The sequence below is a fragment of the Oncorhynchus clarkii genome, chromosome 20, assembly GCF_045791955.1.
Source record: "Oncorhynchus clarkii lewisi isolate Uvic-CL-2024 chromosome 20, UVic_Ocla_1.0, whole genome shotgun sequence".
Classification (NCBI taxonomy): domain Eukaryota; kingdom Metazoa; phylum Chordata; class Actinopteri; order Salmoniformes; family Salmonidae; genus Oncorhynchus; species Oncorhynchus clarkii.
In genome coordinates, this window is record NC_092166.1 from 57,826,575 (window position 1) to 57,853,083 (window position 26,509).

At 45.2% G+C, this 26,509-nt stretch overlaps 1 protein-coding gene across 1 annotated transcript in view; it reads right to left on the reverse strand.

Moving 5' to 3' along the window:
• Positions 1-26,509, reverse strand: part of LOC139376583 (protocadherin-15-like) — a 185,551-nt gene that overhangs the window by 41,242 nt on the left and 117,800 nt on the right. Inside the window, exons 22-24 of the mRNA XM_071119336.1 lie at positions 23,642-23,758; positions 18,996-19,136; positions 18,746-18,858 (exon numbers count right to left, since the gene is read on the reverse strand). Of these exons, the coding sequence (XP_070975437.1) occupies positions 18,746-18,858; positions 18,996-19,136; positions 23,642-23,758 (371 nt within the window). The remainder of the gene's footprint in view (positions 1-18,745; positions 18,859-18,995; positions 19,137-23,641; positions 23,759-26,509) is intronic.

Below are 26,509 nucleotides of genomic sequence, written 5' to 3' on the forward strand. Positions count from 1 at the left end.
GCATAAGGCAAATTAAGGCAAACATCAAAAAGCTGTGGTTGAACGCAGACACTCCACAGAGGGTCTTGAAGGTCTCAATGAAAGACAGGGAAGGTTGTCCCAGTCTGTAATCCCAACATATTTCAAACTCACCACCATTGTCCCTGTTCCCAAGAAATGTAAGGTAACCTGCCTTAGTGACTATCACCCTGTAGCAATCAGATCTGTAATTATGAAGTGCTTTGATAGGCTGGTCATGACATTCATCAACATCATCATCCCAGACATCCTAGACCCACTCCAATTCGGTATGTACCAACAGATATACAGAGGACGCAATCTCAACTGCACTTCATACGCCATCTCCCACCTGCACAAGAGGGGAAATGTGAGAATGCTGAACATAGACTACAGCTCAGCATTCAACACCATAGTCCCCAACAAGCTCATAAACAAGCTGGAGACCCTGGGACTGAACAACTCCCTCTGCAACTGGATACTGGACTTCCTGAGGGGCCGGCCCCAGGTGGTGAGGGTAGGCAACAACACCTCTGCTACACTGACCCTCAACTGAGGGGGTGTGTACTTAGTCCCCTCCTGTATTCCCTGTTCACCCACGACCGCATGGCCACGTACAACTCCAACACCATCATCAGGTTTGCTGACGACATGACGGCGTTTGGCCTGATCACCGACGGCGATGAGACAGCCTACAGGAGGAGGTCAGAGACTTGGCAGTGTGGTGCCAGGACAACAACCTCTGCCTTAATGTCAGTAAGACCAAGGACCTGATCGTGGACTACAGAAGGGAGAGCGGGGCTGTAGTGGAGTGGGTCTAGTTCCTTGGCGCCCACATCACTAAGGACTTAACATGGTCCACACACACCATGACAGTCATAAAGAGGGCACGACAGCACCTCTTTCCCCATAGGAAGCTGAAAAGATTAGGTATGGGCACTCATACCCTCAAAAGGTTGTACAGCTGCACCATCGAGAGCCTCTTGACTGGCTGCATCACCGCTTAGTATGGCAAATGCACCGCCCTCGACCGCAAAGCGCTACAGAGGGTGGTGCGGACAGCCCAATACATCACTGGGGCCGAGCTCCCTGCCGTCAAGGACCTTTATATCAGGCGGTGTCAGAAGAAGGCCCGGAAAATTGACATAGATTCCAGCCACCCAAGTCATAGACTGTTCACTCTGCTACCGCCCGGCAAACAGTACCGGAGCATCGGCTCTCGGACCAACAGGTTCCAAAACAGCTTCTATCCCCAAGCCATAAGAGTGTTAACTAGCCATAAGGCTGTTGAATACTTAAATGGTTACCCTGATGATCTGCACTGACCCCATCTTGCACTGACTTAGACTCATCTTGCACACTCCCAAGACTATATATAAACACTAGTACACTGACACTCTCACACAAACTCAACACACATTCACTACATACATACACCTGTACGTACACACACACACACACACAGATTAAACATAAACGCACAAAAACACTTTTACACTCATCATATGCTGCTGCTACTCTGTTCTTATTTTACATTCATTACTTTCTATCCTGATGCCTAGTCACTTTACACTGCCTTCCTGTACATATCTACCTCAAATATGTTTTTATTATTATTATTATTAATCCTGATGCCTAGTCACTTTCCACTGGCTTCATGTACATACAGTGCATCATGTACATACAGACTCCTTCACTTTTTCCACATTTTGGTACGTTACAGCCTTATTCTAAAATGGATTAAATTGTTGCATTTTTCTCAATCTACACACAATACCCCATAATGACAAAGCACAAACAGGTTTTTGGCAGTGATTACAGCCTCAAGTCTTCTTGGGTATGACGCTACAAGCTTGGCACACCTGTATTTGGAGAGTTTCTCCCATTCTTCTCTGCGGATCCTCTCAAACTCTGTCAGGTTGGATGGGGAGTGTCGCTGCACAACTATTTTCAGGTCTCTCCTGAGATGTTAGATCGGGTTCAAGTCCGGGCTCTGGCTGGGCCACTCAAGGACATTCAGAGACTTGTCCCAAAGCCACTCCTACAGTGTCTTGGCTTTGTGCTTAGGGTCGTTGTCCTGTTAGAATATGAACCTTCACCCCATTCTTAGGTCCTGAGTGCTCTGGAGCAGGATTTCATCATGGATCTCTCTGTACTTTGCTCCATTAATCTTTCCCTCCATCCTGACTAGTCAGTTGAAAAACATCCCCACAGCATGATGCTGCCACCACCATGCTTTCACTGTAGGGATGGTGCCATGTTTCCTCCAGACTTGATGCTTGGCATTCAGGCCAAAGAGTTCAATCTTGGTTTCATCAGACCAGATAATCTTGTTTCTCATGGTCTGAGTCCTTCAGGTGCCTTTTGTCAAACTCCAAGTGGGCTGTCATGTGCCTTTTACTGAGGAGTGGCTTCCGTTTGGCCACTCTACCATAAAGGCCTGATTGGTGGAGTGCTGCAGAGATGGTTGTCCTTCTGGAAGGTATTCCCATCTCCACAGAGGAACCCTGGAGCTCTGTCAGAGTGACCATCGGGTTCTTGCTCACCTCCCTGACCAATGCCCTTATCCGCAGATTGCTCAGTTTGGACAAGCAGTCAGCTCTAGGAAGAGTCTTGGTGGTTCCAAACTTCTTCCACTGTGTTCTTGGGGACCGTCAATGCTGCAGAAATGTTTGGTCCCCCTCCCCAGATCTGTGCATCGATACAATCCTGTCTCTGAGCTCTACGGACAATTCCTTCGACCTCATGGCTTGGTTTTTGCTCTGACACGCACTGTCAACTGTGGGACCTTATATTGCCAGGTATGTGCCTTTCCAAATCATGTCCAATTAATTTAATTTACCACAGGTGGAAACAGGATGCACCTGAGCTCAATTTCGAGTCTCATAAGCAAAGCATCTGAATAGTTTTTTAGATTCTACAAACCTGTTTGTGATTTTTCATTATGGGTTATTGTGTGTAGATTGAAGAGGATCTTTTTTTTCATCCATTTGAGAATAAGGCTGTAACGTCACACGATGTGGAAAAAGGGAAGAGGTCTGAATACTTTCCGAATGCACTGTATCTACCTCAAATACCTTGTACCCCTGCACATTGACTTGCCACTGGGATATTTAGTGTGAGAGGACAGAGTGTTTTGTCCTACAAGGTGAATGGTGTTACCTAAGGACATCTATGTAACCTGTTGTGGCATTTCATTGACAAAGAAGAATATGACAAGAGATAGGAATATTCATGTGAATCTTCTTGCGTCATTGTGTACTGCTTTCACAAGCTATATTATACATTGCAATACCATATGGAATTTACAAATTGCCATGCAATCTTAACCCTTGGAGACCCCAACCTAACAATATAAAATATGTTTTTATTAACACAATGGCAAACCACATCACCCAAGGACAGTTTATCACTGTATTTCTGTGGTTCTTTATTGGTAAAATGTAACGGCCTGTGAATCTGAATCATTTCGTCAAGGCTTGGAATGTCATCAATTGCCAGAGTGACAATTACGCCTCTTGCACTTAATGGTATTCATAAAAAAAAAACTATCATCTTCTGTTTCTCTGGTCTCTTTGCTAACCACAAGCCGCATGATAAGAGTAACAATGTGTCAGAAGAACACAAACACCTCCTGCATGGTAATATGACTGGGCTCAGGAATATTACTCTACCTGCATGCTAACCAATACCTTTCTATAGTCAGAAGCTGAGATTGTATTTCTGATGGGTTGTTGTTCTTAACTTTGGTAGCTGGGCTGACCGTTGGTTCACAGTGATACTGCCTCATCTCTACTCCCCACCCATCCCCATCCTCACACCTTCCTGTGTCTGCCTCCCTCAAGGTCTCCACAACAACACGGGAGCTTCCTGCCGGGAATCAGTCATGACACGGTGGGCATGTCACAAACTCCCACCCACCCTTCCCTTACACAAACACCTATGACACACACACACTGACATGCACATCAATACACTGAGACACACACACCAACACACACACACTCCTGCAGCATGCGTGGAGGGAGAGTGCTCCACCTCACACATCCCCAAACAAATCATCCCCACAGCACCAGCCTCTCTTGGAAGGAAGGAGGATATTATTGAGAGTTGAGCTGTAATGCCTTTCTCCTCCAGTTATGATGCAATTGGATGGCAGTGTGCGAGACGAGTCGCACTTAGACGACACACACACACACACACACACACACACACACACACACACACACACACACACACAGACTCACGTTTTTTGTTATGCAAGACCATGCTGAGGCAACGGGCTCTCAGTAGCTCATTCGCCCCCAGTAATCCCCCCTGACATTTCCCAATCAGCCGCTCCTAGCTGCCAAGTGAGTGGCGAGTGCTGCTCTGTTTGCACAGATAACACAAGAGGATGCTCATCTCTTCCCCTGGCTCTGACACAGCTCTAATGGCCACTCCACATAAGCAGACGGTTAAGTGTGAGAGACTAATGAGGTCCACAGAGCAATGCCCATATCACAGCTAACCCTGTTCCCCCATCTCTGTATCGCCATGCTGTACCTACAATCTGGAGCATGGACTGCAGGCTATGGCACCTCGTAATAACTGGAAGGAAAGTTAAGCCTCCAAGCTTATGTAGCTTTCTGGAGGAATTTTAATGGAATGTTTGTGTTTTGAGTTGTTTTCCTCAGAGTGCTGTTAGTCGGTCTAGGAAATATGTAATAATGAATTAAAAAAATCTGCTTCACATTCACACCCCTTGACTTTTTCCAAATGTGTTGTGTTACAGCCTGCATTTAAAATGGATTCAATTCAGATGTGTTTGTCACTGGCCTACACACAATACCCCATAATGTCAAACACACACTCAACCACAATGACCGGGGATGTTTTCCAATGGCTCACAAAGAAGGGCACCTATTGGTAGGTGGGTAAAAATAAAGACATTGACATTCAATATCCGTTTGAGCAAATTTAAGTGATTAATTACACTTTGGATGGTGTATCAATACACCCAGTCACTACAAAGATACAGGCGCCTTTCCTAACTCAGTTACCGAAGAGGAAGGAAATCGCTCAGGGATTTCATCATGAGCCTTTAAAACAGTTAGTTTTTTCCTATCACAGCCATTAAACTCTAAGGTTGATCAACAACATTGTAGTTATTCTACAATATTAACCTAGTTGACAGTGTGAAAAGGAAGACTGTGCAGAATGTTTGCAACAAGGCACTAAAGTAATACTGCAAAAAATGTGGCAAAGAAATGTACTTTTTGTCCTGAATACAAAGTGTTATGTTTGGATATCCAATACAACACATTACTGAGTACCACTCTCCATATTTTCAAGCACAGTGGTGGCTGTATAATGTATCCTGTATCATGTGTTGTGTATGCTGAGGCTGAATTTATTGTAGCTGGGGATTTTAACAAAGCAAATGAGAAAAACGCTCCCGAAATTCTATAAACATATTGATTGTTGTACTCGCGCTGCTAAAAATCTCGACCATTGTTATACTACCTTCCAGAATGCATATAAGGACCTCCCCCGCCATCCATTCGGCAAATCGGACCACGATTCCATCTTGCTCCTCCCCTCCTATCGGCTGAGCCTCAAACAGGAAGCACCCGTGGTGAGGACTTTTCAACGCTGGTCTGACCAATCGGAATCCACACTTCAAGATTGTTTTGATCACGCGGACTGGGATATGTTCAGAGTAGCTTCAGGAAATAATATCAACACATATACCGATACGGTGAATGAGTTAATCAGGAAGTGCGTATGAGAAGTTGTACCCACTGACTATTAAAACCTACCCCAACCAGAAACCGTGGATAGATGGGAGCATATGTGCAAAACTGAAAGTGCAAACCACTGCATTTAACCAGTGCAAAAAGACTGGGAATATGGAAAAATACAAACAGTGTAGTTATCCCCTCAGCATAGCAATCAAACAGGCTAAACGTCAGTATAGAGACAGTTGAGTCCCAGTTAAACAAGACGTATGTGGCAGGGTCTACAGCCAATCACGGACTATAAAAGAAAAACCAGCCACGTCGCGGACACAGACGTCTTGCTTCCAGGCAGGCTGAACACCTTCTTAGCTCGCTTTGAGGATAATACTATCAGGAACCAAGGTAAGACCCAGACGCAGACTGTGTGAAGTAACAATGTTTATTGTAACAACAGGGGCAAGAAAACGACAGGTCAAGGCAGGCAGGGGTCGATAATCCAGAGTAGGAGCAAAGGTACAGGATGGCAGGCAAGCTCAGGGACAGGCAGAGTTCAGTAATCCAGAGGTGGAGCAAAGGTACAGGATGGCAGGCAGGGTCAGGGAGAGTGGTCAGGCGGGCGGGTACAGGGTCTGGACAGGCAAGGGTCAAAAACCAGAGGGACAAGAAAAATAATGCCTGGGAAAAGACAGGAGGTGACAGGATAAACACAGGTAAGCTTGACACACAAGACGAACTGGCACAGACATACAGAAAACCCAGGTATAAATACCCAGAGGATTAGTGGGAAAGATGGGCGACACCTAAAGGGAGTGGCTACAAGCACAGGTGAAACAGATCAGGGCGTGACAGTACCCCCCACCCCATGGGGGGTACTGGGCCTAGAAACAGAATACCTAGAAACAGAAGACAAGGGTCAGTCAGAAATAGTTTTGACTCTAGTTTTGACTCAAGTTCCTCACAGAAAAGGTAGGAAAAATATGGAGGACAGAGGACAAACAGCAGAGGGGCTAATGATCTTGGAGCGGGGGGGAATGGTCTCGGCTTCTGGGGGTGTAGCAGCGGTACTATAGCGGCGTGCCAGTGCCTCAGGCTTGACCTCCTTGGATACCGGTCGGTGCTGCAGAAGCGAAGTAGCCCGGGCCTTACTGAAGCCCTCCCGGAGGTTCTGGTACTCTGGGGAGCTGGCGGAGAAGTCCAGGGCAATTTCCAAGCCCCCAGGAAGATGTCCCGGGGCAAGCAGAGCTGGCAAGTTCCGGCAATGAGTGTTGCGGGATGGGCTCCAACCCACAATGGCACCAGTAGCCCAGTCAATGGAGGGATTGTGTAGCTGGAGACAAGAGAACTCCAATACCACGGGAACCTGCGGAGACTCAACCAGCAGGAATTGGATCATCTCACTGTGGTTCCCCGACACTCGTAGGTTGACGGGGGTGGTCTGGTGGGTGACCCTGCCTATAGAGCGCTGGACGGGGTGCACTATAGGCAGGGTCACCCACTCCCGTGGTATTGGAGTTTTCTATTTCTGACTGCCCCTTGTCTTCTGTTTCTCAACCCCTCTCCACCCATGGGAATGGAGAGGGGCTGAGTGGGGATTCCCAGCTCGGACGCCAGGGTAATGTCCATGAGACTCACATCGGCCCCAGAGTCGATGAGTACCTGGAGAGATTTGGACTGGTCGCCACACAGCAATGTGGCATGGAGAGGGGGGGTGAGTAAGTGGAGAAGAACAATGATCTTTAAGACCCACCAGTGTACTCACTCCAACAAATGAGCTAGGTCTCTTGAAGGGACAGGTAGACACAAAATGACCGGCAGTACAGCAATACAGACAACTCAGGGTCTCAAGTCTGCGTACGCGTTTGCCTGGAGACAGCCTAGCCCTGCCGAGCTGCATCGGCTCGGGAAGAGTTGAATCGGCAGTCTCCGGAGGCTCTTGGAAGGACTCGGGTAAGCTCGGATCCTCTCAGGAACGTAGATTCCAGGGACTTCCGGAGTTCATCAGCTGCAAGGTGGGATCCCTGAGTGAGCAATTGGGACCGCAATCGGACCTCTTCTCCCTCCTACGTTCCAGTAGCCAAACATCGATCTGGATGGTTAAAGTGATGAGTGAGTTGAGATCCGTCAGTAGTTCTCGGGGTTGCCAGCTCATCTTTTACTGGGAACGTGTCGAACAGCTCTTTCGGGTTCCAGCTACCCTCCGCTGCTATCGTGCGGAATTCCACTGCATAGTCTGCCACACTGAGGGTGTCCTGCCAAAGCTGGAGTAACTTCTGGGCAACCTCTCTCCCGGACACCGAAGCCTCAAACTTTTCTCACCTCTGTCAAGAATACCTCCAGACTGAGGCAGACGGCGGATTGTTGCTGCCACACCGCCGTGGCCCAGGCAAGTGCCCTCCCGGACATTAGCGTAATAATGTACGCTATCTTTGAGTGGTGTGAGGAGAACGAAGAATACTGCAGCTCAAAAATGAGGGAGCACTGGGAGAGAAAGGCCCGGGCAGGTTCTGGAATCTCAATTGTAATGCTCTGGGGGAGGTAAGTGGGGTTCCCGGGAGACCAGGGTGACGGCGCTACTACCAGCTGGGTTACAGAGGGGCTGGGAGGTTAAAGTCGTGGTAAACTGCCTAGCAGGCAACCCACAGAATTGCTCCCGCAATGCGTCCAAGGCTAGGTCGTGACGTTCGGCCACGGCCTGGAACCCTTCCATCAGACCGCGAAGCAACTCCTCATGACTACTTGGGAGGAGATGGCGTTGCGGAGCTGGTCTAAGTCTGCTGGGTCAGTCATGGCCAGTTCGTACAATCAGGAACCAAGGTAAGACCCATATGCAGACTGTGTGACGTAACAATGTTTATTGCAACAACAGGGGCAGGCAAACGACAGGTCAAGGCAGGCAGGGGTCAATAATCCAGAGTAGGCCTCATGGGTGGCGCAGTGGTCTAGGGCATTGCATCGCAGTGCTAGCTGTGCCACCAGAGACGCTGGGTTCGAGCCCAGGCTCCGTCACAGCTGGCCGCGACCGGGAGGTCCATGGGGCGACACACAATTAGGGTTAGGGAGGGTTTGGCCGGTAGGGATATCCTTGTCTCATCGCGCACTAGCAGCTACTAAACAATTTGGGGAGAAAAGGGGGTAAAATTCCAAAAAATAAAAATAAATAAATAATCATAATCCAGAGTAGGTACAGGACGGCAGGCAGGCTCAGGTTCAGGGACAAGCAGAGTTTAGTAATCCAGAGGTGGAGCAAGGGTATAGGACGGCGGGCAGGTTCAGGGTTGCCGTCCCAGATGGTATCCCTAGCCGCGTCCTAAAAGCATGCGCAGACCAGCTGGCTGGTGTGTTTACAGATATATTCAATCTCTCCCTATCCCAGTCTGTCAATCTCTCCCTATCCCAAGGTTTAAATCACCTCCACCTTACCTGCCACCCTAGACCCACTTCAATTTGCTTATCACCCTAATAGATCCACAAACGCCACCACACTGCCCTGTCCCATCTGGACAAGAGGAATACCTATGTAAGAATGCTGTTCATTGACTATAGATCAGCATTCAACACCATAGTACCCTGCAAGCTCATCATCAAGCTCAAGGCCCTGGGTCTGAACCCTGCCCTGTGCAACTGGGTCCTTGACTTCCGGACGGGCCACCACCAGGTGGTGAAGGTAGGAAACAACACCTCTTTGTTGATCCTCAACACTGGGGTCAGCCCCCTCCTGTACTCCCTGTTCAACCATGACTGTGTGGCCAAGCATGCCGCCAACCCAATCATCAAGTTTGCAGACGACACAACAGTAGTGAGCTTGATTACCAACAACGATGAGACAGCCTACAGGGAGGAGTGGAGGGCTCTGGGAGTCTGGTGCCAGGAAAATAACCTCTCACTCAATGTCAACAAAACTAAGGAGATGATAGTGGACTTCAGGAAACAGCAGAGGGGGCACCCCCCTATCTACATCGACGGGATTGCAGTGGAGAAGGTGGAAAGCTTCAAGTTCCTCAGCGTACACATCACTGACAAACTGAAATGGTCCACCCACACAGACAGTGTGGTGAAGAAGGTGCAACAGCGCCTCTTCAACCTCAGGAGGCTAAAGAAACTTGGCTTAACACCTAAAACTCTCAAACTTTTACAGATGCACAATTGAGAGCATCCTGTAGGGGTGTCTCACTGCCTGGTACGGCAACTGCACCGCCCACAAGCACTCCAAAGTGTGGTGCAGTCTTCCCAACGCATTACCGGGGGCAAACTTCCCGCCTTTCTGGACACCTACAGCACCTGATGCCATAGGAAGGCCAAAAAGATCATTAAGGACATCAACCACCCGAGCCACTGCCAGTTCACCCTGCTATCATTCAGAAGGCGAGGTCAGTACAGGTGCATCAAAGCTGGGACGAGAGACTGAAACACAGCTTCTATCTCAAGGTCATCAGACTGCTAAACAGCCATCACTAGCACATCAAAGGCGGCTGCCTATAGACACACGTAGATTAGGAATCACTGACCACTATTAGAAATGGATCACGAGCCACTTTAATAATGTTTCCGTATCTACAGTAACATTACTCATCTCATATGTATAAACTGCACTCCACACTATTCTACGGTATCTTAGTCACTTTTAAATTGTGTTTTTAACCTTTATTTAACTAGACAAGTCAGTTAAGAACAAATTCTTATTTACAATGACGGCCTACCAAAAGGCAAAAGAAACAAAAACAACATCATAACATGGTAGCAGCACAAAACATGGTAGAAACATTATTGTCAACAGCACAGGTCAAGAAGGTAAAGACAACAATACATCACACAAAGCAGCCACAATTGACAGCAATAGTGTCCATGATTGAGTCTTTCAATGAAGAGATTGAGATAAAACTGTCCAGTTTGAGTGTTTGTTGCAGCTCGTTCCAGTCGCTCGCTGCAGTGAACTGAAAAGAGGAGCGACCCAGGGATGTGTGTGCTTTGGGGACATTTAACGGAATGTGACTGGCAGATCGGGTTTTGTATGTGGAGGATGAGGGTTGCAGTAGATATCTCAGATAGGGGGTTGTGAGGCATAAGATGGTTTTACAAATAAGCATCAATTAGTGGGTCTTTCAACGGGTATATAGAGATGACCAGTTTTCAGAGGAGTATAGAGTGCAGTGATGTGTCCTATAAGGAGCATTGGAGGCAAATCTGATTGCCGAATGGTTAAGGACATCTAGCCGCTCGAGAGCAACCTTACCTGCCGATCTATAAATTATGTCTCCATAATCTAGCATGGGTAGGATGGTCATCTGAATCAGGGTTGGATTTCTTAGAAACGTACCCAGAAAGACTCAACTGTAAATTGATGACATAGTTGATTCTACGATGTATTGACTCAGGGGTGTGAATATTTATGTAAATGATATATTTCTATATTTCATTTTCAACACATTTCCAAAAACATAAAAACAAAATAATGCTTTCACTTTGTCATTATAGGGTATTGTTTGTAGATGCGTGAGATTTTTTTTTTGATCATCCATTTTGAATTCAGGCTGTAACACAACAAAATGTGGAACATGTCAAAGGGTATGAAGACTTTCTGAATACACTGCGGAGTGGCTACCTTTGGTTCATACATGATGCTACAGGGCCTGACTAACAAAAATGCAACAAATCGAGGCAAAGTAAAAAATATTTAAAAAATACTAACAGCGCAACTGTTGTCATCTCTTAATCTGATCTTCGTAGCCTACTGTATCTCCTCCTTTGATCTTCTGGAGTGCAGTGGGAAGATAACATGGGGGGTGGAAGCACATCTGCCACACTGATTTGACAACTGTTCAAAACCCACCGCAAATATTGAACGGATGATAAAACCCACATTTAATCCCGGTCTTGAATAAAACATGTGGCTTGTTTTTCAGGATAATCATATTAATCCACTTGAACACAAAATGAATCGGAGCAGTCTTTAATCATCACAAAGCCAGGGTCAAGTGTGCTAAGACCATGTTGTACATCTACAAATGCAGTAAATACCTTCAGTGTGCTATTAGTAGGAAGAAAACTCATTTACTATGGTCCGAGTTATGCGTTTGTGCAAGGTCATGAACCCTGTTTCCGTTTTTGTGTTCAAATCAAATGTATTTATATAGCCCTTCGTACATCAGATGATATCTCAAAGTGCTGTACAGAAGCCCAGCCTAAAACCCCAAATAGCAAGCAATGCAGGTATAGAAGCACGTGTTGAAGTGAGAGACAAATGCTCATAGGTTACCCATGCCGAGCCCTCTAGCAGACCATGTGAGAGTGTGAGTAGCGCAGTAAAGCATGCTGTCTGATGTGGACTATACACAGCATCAATCCCCCCCCTGGAAAACAGCTGACCACGCCAATACACACCATGGCTTCATTCACTGCACACAACAGGACTCTCACTGACTCCCATTACTCAGAGCGGTATCAACACTCAACGAAGCCGAGTTAAACTGAAAACATTCATGTTTACTATTTGGCTATTTTCGATAAAGATACTTTTTATTTTTGCGACTGTTTTGCTATCGCGAGTGTTAGGCGCTCAGCTTTTCAAAGAATAGGATCAGTGCAGTTAGGGACCAGTTGCCATACCATGGCTGTCCTTTTGCAAACAAGAGGTAAAAGGTCAACTCTTAGTCCTGCAAACTTTGGTGAAATATCAAGTCCATAAATACCAGTTAGCATGAGCACTTCAGTAGTGTTGTGAACTTGGGGAAAATATCTTTAGCCTTTCAAAACAAACCCATTCCTTCCCATTCAGATGGAATACATAAATGTAAAGCAAGCATTATGGAAAATGAGTGTTTTTTTGCAAATGGAAATACTGTAGTGACAATGATCCATAAATACCAGTTAGTATTAGCAATTTAGTAGCTATGATAACTATTTGAGCAGTTCTCCGTTCAAGACTTAGACTAGGGATATATAATAATATTATTTAGAGTCTAATGGGAAAAGGGGAAGAAAAGATACGAGCATCAAGGAAACTCTTAAGTATCATATAAAGTTCTTAAATGTACTTTTAAGTTGTAAAACATCAGAAAAAACATTTCTGGTTTCTAAACATCCGCCTCTGATGCTAGCTAGCTGTCTAGCCTAATACCAAGATTGGTAGCTAGCACATGAAACCCTGAGGCTGTTTCATCTAAAACACATTTGCATGATTCACCCATAGTGCAGCTTCACATTTTCCAATCATGCTCAGGAGAGTTTTTAAAAATAAGATAAGCCGATACATGTGATAAATAATTGAACACCACAATGAATATTTAAAATGATAGGCCCTTGTTGTACGGCTGCCAACAAAAGAGGGAGCAGATAAGGGCTCATGCTTGATTGAGACATTGTGGGATAAAAATGAAAAGGGCTCCATCGAGATGACTCATCAACGACAACCATTTGATTTCCTTATTCTCTGCGGGCCATTTGGCAAAGCTGTTAATCCATCTATCCAAATAAAGACACAGGAAACACACACACACACACACACACACATTAATGAGCCCGGTAATGATCCAATAATATCACCGATATGCAACGCACACAGGTGCCCCGAAAGAGTTCTGACGACATCTCAATGAACGCGTATCAAATCACACTGTTCTTCGGGATGTCTGTTGTTGCTATGTTCGTTTCAGTGTCATTGCCTCTATGATACTCGGCTGCTAACACTATCTATAAATAAAACAACACATGATTTCAGTGCGATCAACACAAAGTTGCCTGTAGCACTTCAGGCTCTCTCGCTGTGATGCGGCAGCGAAGGTAACCTTGGATGTACTGTAAGTTGCTAGTCATATTTTTAGAACAATTGTTTCGGCACTTTTTACGACAGCACATTTATATCTTTGGCAATACTTGAGAGCTTCTGTGAGTCGTGTGTTTGTTAGAGGCGCATTTTTTTTTTATAGCTGGGTAGACTTCATAAAAGTCAAAAGATACATGTTTTGAGTACGGAGGACAGACGGGTATAGAATTATTAAATACGTCAGACAATTTTGCAAACCACACACATGTACTGTACCAGATGGCAGTCACATTAAATATGGAGCAACTACCTCCAACTACCCCCAAGCCATAAGACTGCTAAATAGTTGGTTAAATAGTTCACCAATAGCTACAGGGACTATCTGCATTGACCCTTTTTTCACTCTTTTGCACACTTGACTCATCACCGCCACTGCTGCTACTGTTTATTATCTATCTCAGGGATGGGCAACTTTGATGGGGGTGGGACACACAAAAAAAACAGAACTCATGAGGGGCCACATCCCCCCAACCCCCCAACCCCACCTTGCGAGCTAAACATTTTAGCAGCTCCCCTCGTGACAGCGAAGAGGAAAAATTTACATTTTGAAGTAAATGTTCTCCAATTCTACACATTTTGCCATGGGTGGAGAGAACATTTTGCAATGAACTCATTTCATGCAATTTTACTCAATTGGCCATGTGGTGGTGGCAAATGTTTGCAGTTTTTTAACATGATAACTGATGATCAACGGGCCCAATCCCGGTCGATCATGCATACTACAAGTTTAGATAGCTGGCAGCGAGAATAACTTACCAATCTAAAAAAGTTTTGCTGACCTGGGCTAATTGAGTGACTACTGATGCACAACCACATTTCGAAATTGCATTTTGTGTATTCTATTATTCTTTCTCTCAACAGTAAGTTGAGACCCTGACTGAGTTAAAAAAAAAATGTATCTATATTTTGTTGTTGTTGTTATTGTAGACCCCATCCCTGATCTTACCTGTTGCCTAATCACTTTATCCTTACCTACATGTACATATCTACCTCAATTGCTTCGTACCCCCGCACATCGACTCGGTACTGGTACCCCGTGTATATAGCAAGTGCTTTGCTCAAGTGCACATCGAAAGATTTTTCCCATAGTCAGTCTGGAGAGTCGAACTGGCGAATTGTCGGTTACTGGCCCAATGCTCTCAACCGCTAGGCTACCTGCCGCGCTTATTTCGCTTTCAATGCACTGATGCAACACCTTAAAAACATCTTAATTCTGTACTCTCTACTTTTAATGACATTCATTAACAAGGCAGTTGTCCATAGCACCATGTCTATTTGACAGTGCACGATGGTTAACTGAGATGCTATCATTAGGACATGTTAATAAGCTATGTTATGCTAATGCAGTGTTTGTTTTTCTGCCCCCATGCTGGTAGTGGTGCGTGGTGACTGCCAACGGCTGCATGTTTATACTGCAGGTGCTGTCCTCCGAAGGAGGGAGGGAGTCCCACTACCCTAATCATGAGAGAGAGGGAGGGAGAGAGCGAGAAATAGAAATTGTGTGAGAGAGAGAGGGAGGCGCGAGTGGAGAAATTAGGGCATGCCAGAGGGAGGGGGGAGGGGTGTTGGTGAGAGGGAGGGATGGTGGAGAGAGGGAGGGTGCGGAAGGAGGAGAAGAGGCTGGACTAAACAGCAGGACTCTGCCAGGTAGTTAATTGGACCTGACCGTTAGGAATGCATACACCCATGACAGATGACATTTAAAACACGCACCGCTCCACTACACACTGGAGTGTGACTCTGCACAGCTCCCGTCTGTAGCATGAACACTCCAAATAATAGGACTGGCGCCTGGTGGCCGCGGAACTACCCTGCTCTACAGCTCTAAACACACACATTTAAGGGTGTTAACACTCTTAACCCGGTTAAACGCAGCGTTGCAAAACAGAGTGTCAACCAACTCCAAATAGATCCTTCAGAGGGAGTTGTGCGTGTCTAACGTGCGTGTGGGGTGGGCACATTTCATCTGACCATGTTTATTATTCCCCCCCCCCCTCCCCACCCCCCCACAGAGAAACTAATCACACGGCTGTGATGAGCTCCGGGGGGAGGGGGGGTTAGGCCGGTCCAACCCATCCTTCCAGCCCTGCCTAGGACACAAGCACACACAGTCAGGCAGGCAACACACTGTCTCTCCCCTGCTCCAACCCAATGAGGGCCATGGAGAAAATAGAGCGTCCTCACTCTCTTACTGTGACTCACGGCGTGATTACCGTTCCGTACCTAGCAGCTAGTTACACTCCTTGCCTTGTCTGGCGCTCCGTCTCAATAACCTGTATGTTAGGGACGGAGCACGGCGATTGCTTTCAACACGGCCAAAGCTTAACAGGCAGACGGTGGCACAATTTTCGCAATCGTTAAGTCATCCTGTTAGGATCTTTCAATCATCTACCTCTGCAGGTAATCTAATTATCATGATTCACAGGTACTGGCATGCAACTCCACAGCTGTTCTTGTGCTCAATCCTGTAGGTTGACTGTTCTTATTCACGAGGCGTATGCACAAAGGTATCCCTGGTGTAAAAGTAAGCAAATGTCATGTTGTTTTTTCAATGCAATAGCCTTGTGTGTGTGTGTGTGTGTGTGTGTGTGTGCGTGTGTGTGTGTGTGCGTGGATGATACGTTTTCCCTCATGTTTATTCATGTCGTAGTCTTACTCAGGTGAAGGAGATGGGGGGGGGGGGGGGGGGGGGGGGGGGGGGCTAATTCACACATCTACGGAGGTAAGCAGAAAACGAGACAGTGATTGCAGTGATCGTCAAAATGACAAACTCAGAAGTGGCAAGGTGGTTACGGTGGCGGGTGATTTAGTGAAACTCACTGCGGCTTCATTAAGTGTTTCTATGAGATAACCGCTGTGGAAAACGCACAGGCGGCAGATTTGGGTGGCAAACTTCACAGACAGTTCCACTCGGGGAGGGGGAATCTACTGGTGCCACTTGCCAGACAGCGCTTCTGCCAGCCAACCTGACATCACCTCACACACACTAAATCAAATCTCCGAAACAACACCAAGCTCTTCGTCAGCCCTATGCAAATTTCATGATCATTGATGTTCAGAATCAACCAACTTCACACACTAATTAAAATCTCCACAGATTCCAAATGTTCTTGGCCTATTAAGTTCAAAGACTGGGCTACAGATATCAGACAAAGGCTTCTATCATCCAATTAGGTGATCCAATAAACTTTCAACCCAGCTCAAGGATTTCAGACTCTTACATTGTAACACCATTAAACATTAGGCCACATCATATGCCAAGTTCTGAACTGAACTGCTGAATATACAGTACATCATATAAAAGCACATACAATAAAGAAAATTGGCTGCAACTCAAAGGTTTGGTTGAAATGGACATTATAACAGTTTGTGAATAGACAGTGAATTATTGATGTACATTGATTGGCATTGCACAAGGACTGCTGGCACTGAGTTAAAGGGCTTATTGGTTCCTGAGAGGCCCACAGACGGAAGAGGGAGGAAAGGGGGAGGGAGAGAAGGAGGGGTCGACGGAGGAAGGGAGTGGCGTTATCCTGTGGACTGTAACTCGACTAGGGGAGTAGAGGGAGGGATGGATGAGAGATGGAGGGATGCAGTCTCCTCTGGACTGCTCAACTAGGGGAGCAGATGGAGGGAGGGAGGGATTTGAGGGAGAGATAGAGAATAGGGAAGCAGATTGTGGAGGCCCTGGCTGTGGAGGGGGACATAACACCTGGCTAATGTCTCCACAGGCTCTAATTAACAACTGATCCAGGCAATGCTGCCTGCTAGGTGGCCTGTTACCAACAGCCATTGTTATTCCCCCACCTGCCAAAGAGCCACTATCACCAGCGACCTTCCACCGCTGTGTAGGACATGTCATTCATTCAAACCCCCCCCCATTCAAGGCTTTTCATTGCCCATGTTCCTGGCTCTGTAGTCTTAATGAATCAGTAGATAAGGCTGGCTTGTTATAGAGCTGGCTTACACACATATCCCCCCCCCCCCCCACTAGATTACAACACAGCTCAACTCCTCTGCCAACAGAGAACTGGACCAAGTTAAGAGGCCTACATGGTGTGCGAGTGTGTATACAAAATATATATAAACGTAGAAGACACATTTCAGTTGAATGCAATCAGTTGTACAACTGGTATCGGAACTAGAAGCACAAGCATTTCGCTACACTCGCATTAACATCTGCTAACCATGTGTATGTGACAAATACAATTTGATTTGATTTGATATCCCCCTTTCCTTTTTAAAGCATGTTGAGAACTTTAAACGCACTTCTTATTCGGTATTGAAAATGATTCGATGTGGTGGGGTGAAAAACCATTGTTGCACAAGAAGCATTTCGCAATGCCCTCGCTAACTTTTTCAAAATTTCATTATGGAAATCAATAATAGCAATTTAGTAAGCCAGAGCTCCAGCATGCTGATCCATCTAGAGTCAATGCCAGGGGAGCTGAATTAATTAGCCCCTTATGTCACATATGTACAATACTTAATTCAATAAAAGAGCCATAATTTATGCAGAGCAAGTGCACTCTACCCTTTGAGAAAACAACACTGTGCAGTGCTGAAGTAGATTTGCTGTACTTACTACACACTCTAGCTATGAGCTATGATACATATTCATATAAACACTAGCAATAAAAGCTTCGCTGACAGGTTCCATATCGCCTCTAACCCTTTCTGAAAATATATCTGCAGTTTAGTGTTCTCTTAAATACCTTGACATCTCCACAAAGGTGAATTAAAATGTTGAGTGTTTAAACACAGTTACGTTGTAAATTAAAAAGCTGGAGATCTATCCCCTCTCCGACAGGGGAAGAGGAAATCCTGTGCCCGGACTATATGACCTCATAAAAGCGCAGAGCGCTGTCATAAGCAACATTGTGTGACGTGTCAACCTGTGCCCGCGGCTCCACCTTGATCAAGCCCTGATATTTGACCACTGGGAATATTGATGTTTTGTGATTTGGAAAGACAACACGAAACACATCAGGCAACAAGCTCTCATACAAATCCATATTGAAGGAGAATATCCAAGCTCTACAAATGTAGATCAGTGACCGTGCAAACCATATACAGTATCATTTCAAGTTCTAGCCTGGTCCCCGATCTTTTTGTGCCGTCTTGCTAACTGGTCTGGTTTACCATACCAATTTCACACAAACAGATCTGGGACCAGGCTAACAGTGCACATGCTCAGGAAGAAGTGTACCTGTATTCCTCCTGGGTGAAGACTGGTATGACGGAGGGCTGCAGGACAGTGATAACCACCAGGGTCTTGTTGACTTTCACTGGCTCCCCGTCGTCATAGGCAACAATGATTAGCTGCAGGGAGGAAATAAAATAAGAATCGAACAAGAAAAAAGTGGAACGCAGGGTGTCACTCAATTTCTCCACTCAATGACGTTCTTAGAAAAAAGGTCATTTTACAGTACTGTTTATAACAAAAGGTATGTACTCACACTAAACACTAGATTGGGCTCTTCATTGAGGTTGACACGTGTGATGACGCTGCCTGTGACTTCGTTCACGTCAAAGATGCTGCCGCTGTAAGGGTCCTCATCGAGGTCCAGTCTGTAACGCACACGGCTGGCAGGGGTACCCTGTGAAATACACACACACCTTATGTTCATTTATCTACAATGGCAGGGCAATCTCAACAAAATGCATCAGGACATTTCTAAATAAGCCCCCCCGCCCCCCCCCCCCACACACACACACACACACAGGATCAAGGGTCAGGGATCAACATTCACTGGCTCTGTGGCTCACGCATTTGAAACATCCCGTTTCCTTGCCACTGAGTAATACTCTACAACGTCTAGGTTTGTTTTTCATTACTCTCCAAAGGCTCCGGGTGGAACAGAATGGTGTTTCACTCATTCTAAGACCTCTTTGTGAACTCATGTGTTGCCTTAGAAGGCAGGAAGGCAGAAAGAGAGGCAGGAGGTGGCGACTCGGCTGGGTGTCTGGATCATTTGGGGTGGTGAAGTGAGGAGGAAGGAGAGACTCTACGGGGGCAGTGACGTCTCATACAAATCCATCGACCAACAGCATAAATGCCATAGCAAATGGACCCTGATTCACAGGGGCTTAGCATGAAATCTGCCCAATATAGGATTTACTGATTTATTATGAAAGCATTGAGAGAAAGTACATCAATATCGACGAGGAGCGAGCGTCTGAAAACACTGTTTAACCTTCCTGGGGTTGAGTCCCAAATGGGACCCTATTCCCTATATTGTGCACTACTTTTGACCAGGGCCTGTATCCGCAAAGTGTCTCAGAGTAGGAGTTCTGATCAGGTCCCAACCTGTCCATATACTGTAATCTTATTCCTTATGATCTACAAGGATCCCTGATCAGCACTCCTACTCTGACAGATTTTTTGGCTTTGGTCAAAAGTAGTGCACAATATAGGGAATAGGGTGCCAATTGGGATGCAACCTGGCTGGAGTCAAACATAATCCTAAATCCTACTTTATCGTATCGCATTTCTGCAAACTTATCTCGTTCAACTCTAATATTTTCTCTGCACTAATACTTTAAATCACCTTTTTAACACCGCCGAGACAACCCAATTGCACGCTGCCATGACCGTCACACCTTTTAACAGAGTTCTGAATCTTAAACATACAGGTTAAATCTCTCTCTCTCGCGCTCAGATATCGGGCCAAATTTGGCTGTAGCTTAGAATGAAGAAACGTGTCTAAAGATGGCTCATGCATAAACAGAAGTTCATAAAGCTTCATGAAATGTGGGATGCCAACGCGAAGAGACAGCTGACAGATGCTAGGAGAATAGGGGAGCAAAGAAGCGAGGTTAGAGAGAAAGCAACAACATCATTGGGCGCCATAACAACAAGCAGGTCAGAGCGGAGATGATAATGCTCGCTGACGAATTAAGGATCTGTCCTTTTGTTTGGCAAATGTCAAATGCACTTTCATGTGCTATAAATTTGGTAGATCACATGTCTTACTTACAACACACTTTTTCAGTAGCAGTTTCATGACTTAAAAGATGTAGCTAAACAAAACAGCCGAACCAGCATTTGTGTAAACGCTTGTTCACTTTCTGTAATTACAGCGAGTTAAACTATGATACGTTTGTTTAAATCACACAGCTCTCCCTTGTAAAGCACATATTTTTTCTTTTAACTCCTAGGGGATTTTCAAGCAAACATTTCTTTGATTAAACATACATTCTGAATTTAAGTCGTATTGTCCTGATAAACAAAACGACTCAAGTTGTGCTCGAGTTGAGTTCTGTCTCAATAGCTGCTCCTTTTCAATAAACCAACCTAGCACTGAGTCAGCAGAATCTACGAGAAAGTACAGCCTGAGAACCCTTTCTCCTATGACAGGGGAGAATCATGATCACAGTAAACAAATAATTCAAGTGTCAGTGTTTGACGGAGGACTATAACAATTCAGCCGATCTTCTTGAGATGCTGAGAACAGCCCAGAGCCCAGTTTGTGCTCCGTAGCTTAGCTGGCAGCGAAGACAAACAAAGTTTCCCATCGAAGTTTCAGGCCTGTAACAAATAGTAAATTAGTCTTCCCAGTCAATAGCCAGTCATGAGTAGATTTGCAGTGCCTTCCCTTATGTACTGTAAATAGAGAGAAAGCTACACTTTCATCAACCGATTATTCTTCAGCCTCCACAACTTTCACGGTGAGAGTAAAAGTTGCTGGAGTGCCTTGAGGGGGGGGGATAGGGAGTTACGGACAGGGAGAGGGGAGGGGGGGAAAGTAGACAGCTCTGACAGGAGTCTCTGACTGCTCCACCATCTGCCGCAGAGGGGGTGAAGGACACAGGTCATATTGTAAAAATATGCACACAGACACACACACTCTGACAGGAGTCTCTGACTGCTCCAACATCTGCTGCAGAGGGGGTGAAGGACACAGGTCATATTGTACAAACGTGCACACAGACAGACACACCCATATAGTTATGTGACTTCGCACAATTAGACACACATGCATGCAGACAGGGCTCGGTGCACAGACGCACGCACGCACACACACAATCTCAGGCGGATCATATAATTTAGTGACTAAGCAACTACTCTGCTTATCAGATTGATTAAAAGGGGAGGAAAGTTTCCCTCTAGGGTGGGCTGTTTAATAATACCATTATAATGAAGGCTGATCGTGTAGCTTGCTTTTGGATTGGGTCAATTGCGTATCACATTTAAAACTTTAGACAATATGGGATATGAGAGGCGTAATTGAACTCTTGATATCAGAAGCCCAACACTGATCACACCCCCCCAAAAAACCCATCCCTCCCTGCATGAATACTGAACATTGGGAAGAAGACAAACAGCTTGTAGACTGCACTGAATTCACCTGTGAGATGTCAGATAAAAGAAGAGAACAGAGCCAAAGAGGATTGACCTGAGTCTCATCCAGCTGTGACTTGAGTTTTAAAATGTAATATCTCTTTGAAGGCTAACTCGGACATATGATATATTTCACTACAGAAGCTTATTAAAAGCAGACCATTGCCTCTGAGATGCTAAAGACAGTGGAGGGTACAGTGACCACAGTGACATAACATCTGCAGTGTGGACCCCCACCCTCCACAGCTTATCTGTCTGCAAACTTGGATATATATGAGAGAGAGAGAGCGAGAGAGAGAGGGCAAGAGAGGATGGACTGACAGAGAGAGAAACAGAAAGAGGGAGGGAAGAGAAGAGGGGAGGAAGGTTCTCTGCTCAGTCTCCTCACCTGAATTTATGATCAGGAGTGAGCTGTGTGTGTGACTGGGGGGTGCTTTGAGGTTCCAGCCAGGCAAGGTGCCAAGCAAGGTGCCAGGAAGGCTCTGTGGAGTCTCTCTCTCCCACCCTGTCTCTATCAGTGATTCATCTCACAGCTCAGCTTGAGAACTTGCCTCTCCTGTCATCTCAAAACTGCTTTACATACATCTGAGGGAGAGGAGTGATGCGGTGTGGGGCGCTGGTAGCCCCAGTCCAGCCAGCCAAGCCAGGGCCTCCCACTCATGCAGAGAGATATCACAAGGGCTCACCTCGGCCTGTCAATCCCGCCAGGCGGGAAGGGGTCTCCAGGGGGGCGAGGCTGATCCTCCGCTGGTGCTCTCTACTCTTCCCTTCCTCTCCTCCTTTCTCTTCACCTTCTCTCTCCTTTTTTCTCTCTTCTCCTCTCCTTTCATCCTCTCCTCTAATCTACCGACTGCTGGGACCATTCAGAATGCCTTCAAGTTAAAAGGTTAATCTCCACATAGTCCTACAGTACCACTATGCCCTACATGTGTGAAAAAAAGGATTGCATATAATCTATGTTGTTGTTCCACTGCATGTGAATTGATGAATAATATTCGTTCATGAATAACATTTGCTCAGTGTCTTATTTGCCCTGAGAGACCTTAAGGCATCTACCTCTTTGCGCCAATGTGATGGGTGAGTTTGTGAAACCAAGCGTTTACTATAAGGGGAAATGTAATATCATTGTATATTCAGGAACTTGTTGCCGAAGCATGGTTGATTCGCCACGCCTTGGGACGTCGGCTTGGCAACACTGACATCATTTCCTCGGGCCACAGGGCAATGAAATCACACAACACAGTGAGCATGTAGAATATGCTTCTATATGATATGCAGTGAGCATATTGCTTTCTGCCTGCAGGTCCACCCGAGGCTATAAGATATCAGAACATGTAGTGATATCAATCTCTCTCATAAATAACCATCCACTTATGGATGAACGAACAAATCCACTAGCACAGAACATGATAAATAACTGAAAGCTCAAAACAATGAGACTTACCCTACCAACGTAATAATAGCAAAACACACTACAACAACTCCGTCCGATGTATCTACATTATATCATTAAGCATTCCATCGACGGGACGACTCTGTGGAATACATAGAAACAAGACAAACAAACACAATGACAATGTACGAGCGCAGTAGCGCAGACACATACTATGTTTTCTGTTCTCCGCTAAATCGCCGGCTCGGGACGGAGCTGAGCCAATCATGCTTTCACACCCGCGTTGCCACGGGAGCAGCAACCTGGCAGGCATGTTGTAAAGTGACAGTCAGACCCAGAGCAGGGCTGTCACGTTGTTGTCTACTCACAGGGGGGTCTAGGTCTTCTGCATGTACCGTGGTGACCACAGTCCCCTTGACTGCGTTGGGAGCCACCATGCCCCTGTACAACACCTGGCTGAACACTGGAGAGTAGTCATTCATATCCTGGAGAAGGAAGAGAGAAACAAACTCATGTAATTAGTGAGTTTCTGAATCAACAGCATTTTTACCCTAAAAGCCTACTACTACCACCATAATAAAGATACCCCTCATGGTAAATGCTTCCAGTTGTCAGAATGACAGTCTCTGTGAGCCTGATTGAATTCAGCATTATTGTGAATTTGTGAAGTAGCTAGCGCTGTCATTGCTGACGGACATGGCAAGCCATTTTCCTCGGCTACTCCTTTGATTTCCTCTGAAGGACTGGCTGCATTTACAACTGTCAGCCTGGTCTAGAGAGGCTCACATTAACACTTAGGCAAAGCACTAAATCAAAATGGCAGATACTCAATAGGAGATCATGGGGCTTCATTAAGACTGACATGTGCGGCAGAGGGACTGTTTTAACTTCTGGCCTGAGAGAGATCATTAGACCCTGTGTGTGAACCACGGAGACGAAAGCTCTATATGAAGCTTAGCAAACCCCCTAGTACTGGTAGAGGACATCAGTACTCTATTTTCGCCAAAGAAGTGTTCTTTTCCAAAAGACTGTCTGAAGACTGAAAGAGGTCCAATAATGAGTGCCGCTGGATCAGAATACAAAACATGTGTTAGCCTACAATCTGTCCAGCGGCTGCTCAGCTATTCGCCCTTAAGACGGAGCGGCATTGCAATGCATTCAAAAGAGCACGCCACCTCACAACATCCAAGGAGAGGCCAGGGCTAGTTCAGGTGTCCAAATTACACCTTCGTCTTCCGGCTACCTCCTGCTCTGAGAATTTACACTGAAAAGTCCTTGATACAGCGCCTAGGCTTGTTAACAAAACTTGGTGGTTGTCTGTCTGTCTAGACAGCAGCTTTCATCACAGTCCCCTTTTATAATCACACTTCCTCTGGATGCTGATTTTTGCTCTGGCTGTCTGGTATAGAATATATATATATGAATTGAAATGCCTTTTTTTTTTGCAAGCTCCAAAACATACAACGCAATAATCGACATCAACGTAGCACTAAAAACACCATAAGGTAGAACAAATAAATTAGTGCACAACTTTCACTAAAATGTCGCGCACAACAGCTGTAACACCCATCACCAAACATCCCCCCCCAAAAAAATTCTCATTAGGTTTCCAGGTATTGTAATAACAATGTACGAGTTATGTTTTTCTTCTCGCGTAACAGAAAAAAACTGTTCAGTCATGCTGATGATTAGACAATATTGGTTTAAAACATTCGCCTGATGTTCCCAGAACACATTGTCTGTTAAAAGGTTCCCCAGAATATTTCATTAGGTCGTGGGAACAGTCTGGTGGGAACATTGTGGGGACATCACAAAAGATACAGTGCCTTGAGAAAGTATTCACGTCCTTTGACTTTTTTTTCAAGACAAATTGTGTCACAGCCTGAAATTAAAATGGATTCAATTGAGATGCTTTTTTGTCATGTGCCTCCACACAATACTTCATAAAGTCAGAGTGGAATTATGTTTTTCTACATTTTTACAAATGAATAAAAAAATCTAAAGCTAAAATGTATTGAGTCAATAAGTATTCAACCCCTTTGTTATGGCAAGCATGAAGAAGTTCAAGAGACTACCTCATCGCTGTACACCACACATACAGATAATTGTAAGGTCCCTCAGCTGAGCAGTCCATTTAAATCACAGATTCAAATCACAAAGACCAGGGAGGTTTTCCAATGCCTCGCAAAGAATTGGTAGATGAGTAAAAATTTAAAAAGCAGATATTGAATAAGTAAAACTGAAAAAAAAATGTGGCAAAGTAATTCACTTTATGTCCTGAATGCAAAGTGCTTTGTTTGGGGCAAATCCAATACAACACATCACTGAGTACAACTCTCCATATCTTCAAGCATAGTGGTGGCTGCATCATGTTATGGGTATGCTTGTAATCGTTAAGGACTGGTGAGTTTCTCAGGGGAGAAAAAAATGAATGGAACCAAGCACAGGCAAAATTCTAGAGGAAAATCTGGTCCAGTCTGCTTTACACCAGACACTGGGAGATAAATTCACCTTTCAGCAGGATAATAACCCGAAACACAAGGACAAATCTACACTGGAGTAGCTTACCAAGAAGACAATGAATATTCCTGAGTGGCCGAATTACAGTTTTGACTTAAATCTGCTCGACAATTGACAAGATCTAAAAATGTTTGTGTAGCAATGATCAACAACTAATTTTAACGAGCTTGAATAATTTTGAAAAGAATAAACGGGCAAATGTTACACAATCCAGGTGTGGAAAGCTCTTAAAGATTTAAGGTACCCAGAAAGACTCAAGACTCAAAGTAAACATGTATTGACTCAGGGGTTTAAATACTTATCTAATAAAGATATATTAGTGTTTTATTTGCAATAGTTTTGTTTTTACAAATGTTAAATTTTTTCTACCGCTTTGACATCTTGTAGATCGTTTATTAAATCCATTTTAATCCCACTTTGTAACACAACAAAATGTGGAAAAAGTCAAGGGGTGTGAATACTTTCTGAAGGCACTGTATATTCCCAAAACACAAAAACTGTCCAGTTGTGCAGATGATTCTACAATGTTTCTTTTAGGGTGCAAAAAAACGTTCACTAGATGTTACAAGAACGTTCCCAGAAGACATTTCGTCTGTTCTCTAAAGGTTCCCATAATATTTCTTAGAACATTCTTATGAATGCTTTTTACACCTTTAAAGAAACACTGCAGAATCATCGACACAATTGGACAATTTTTGTGTTTTGGGTATGTCTGT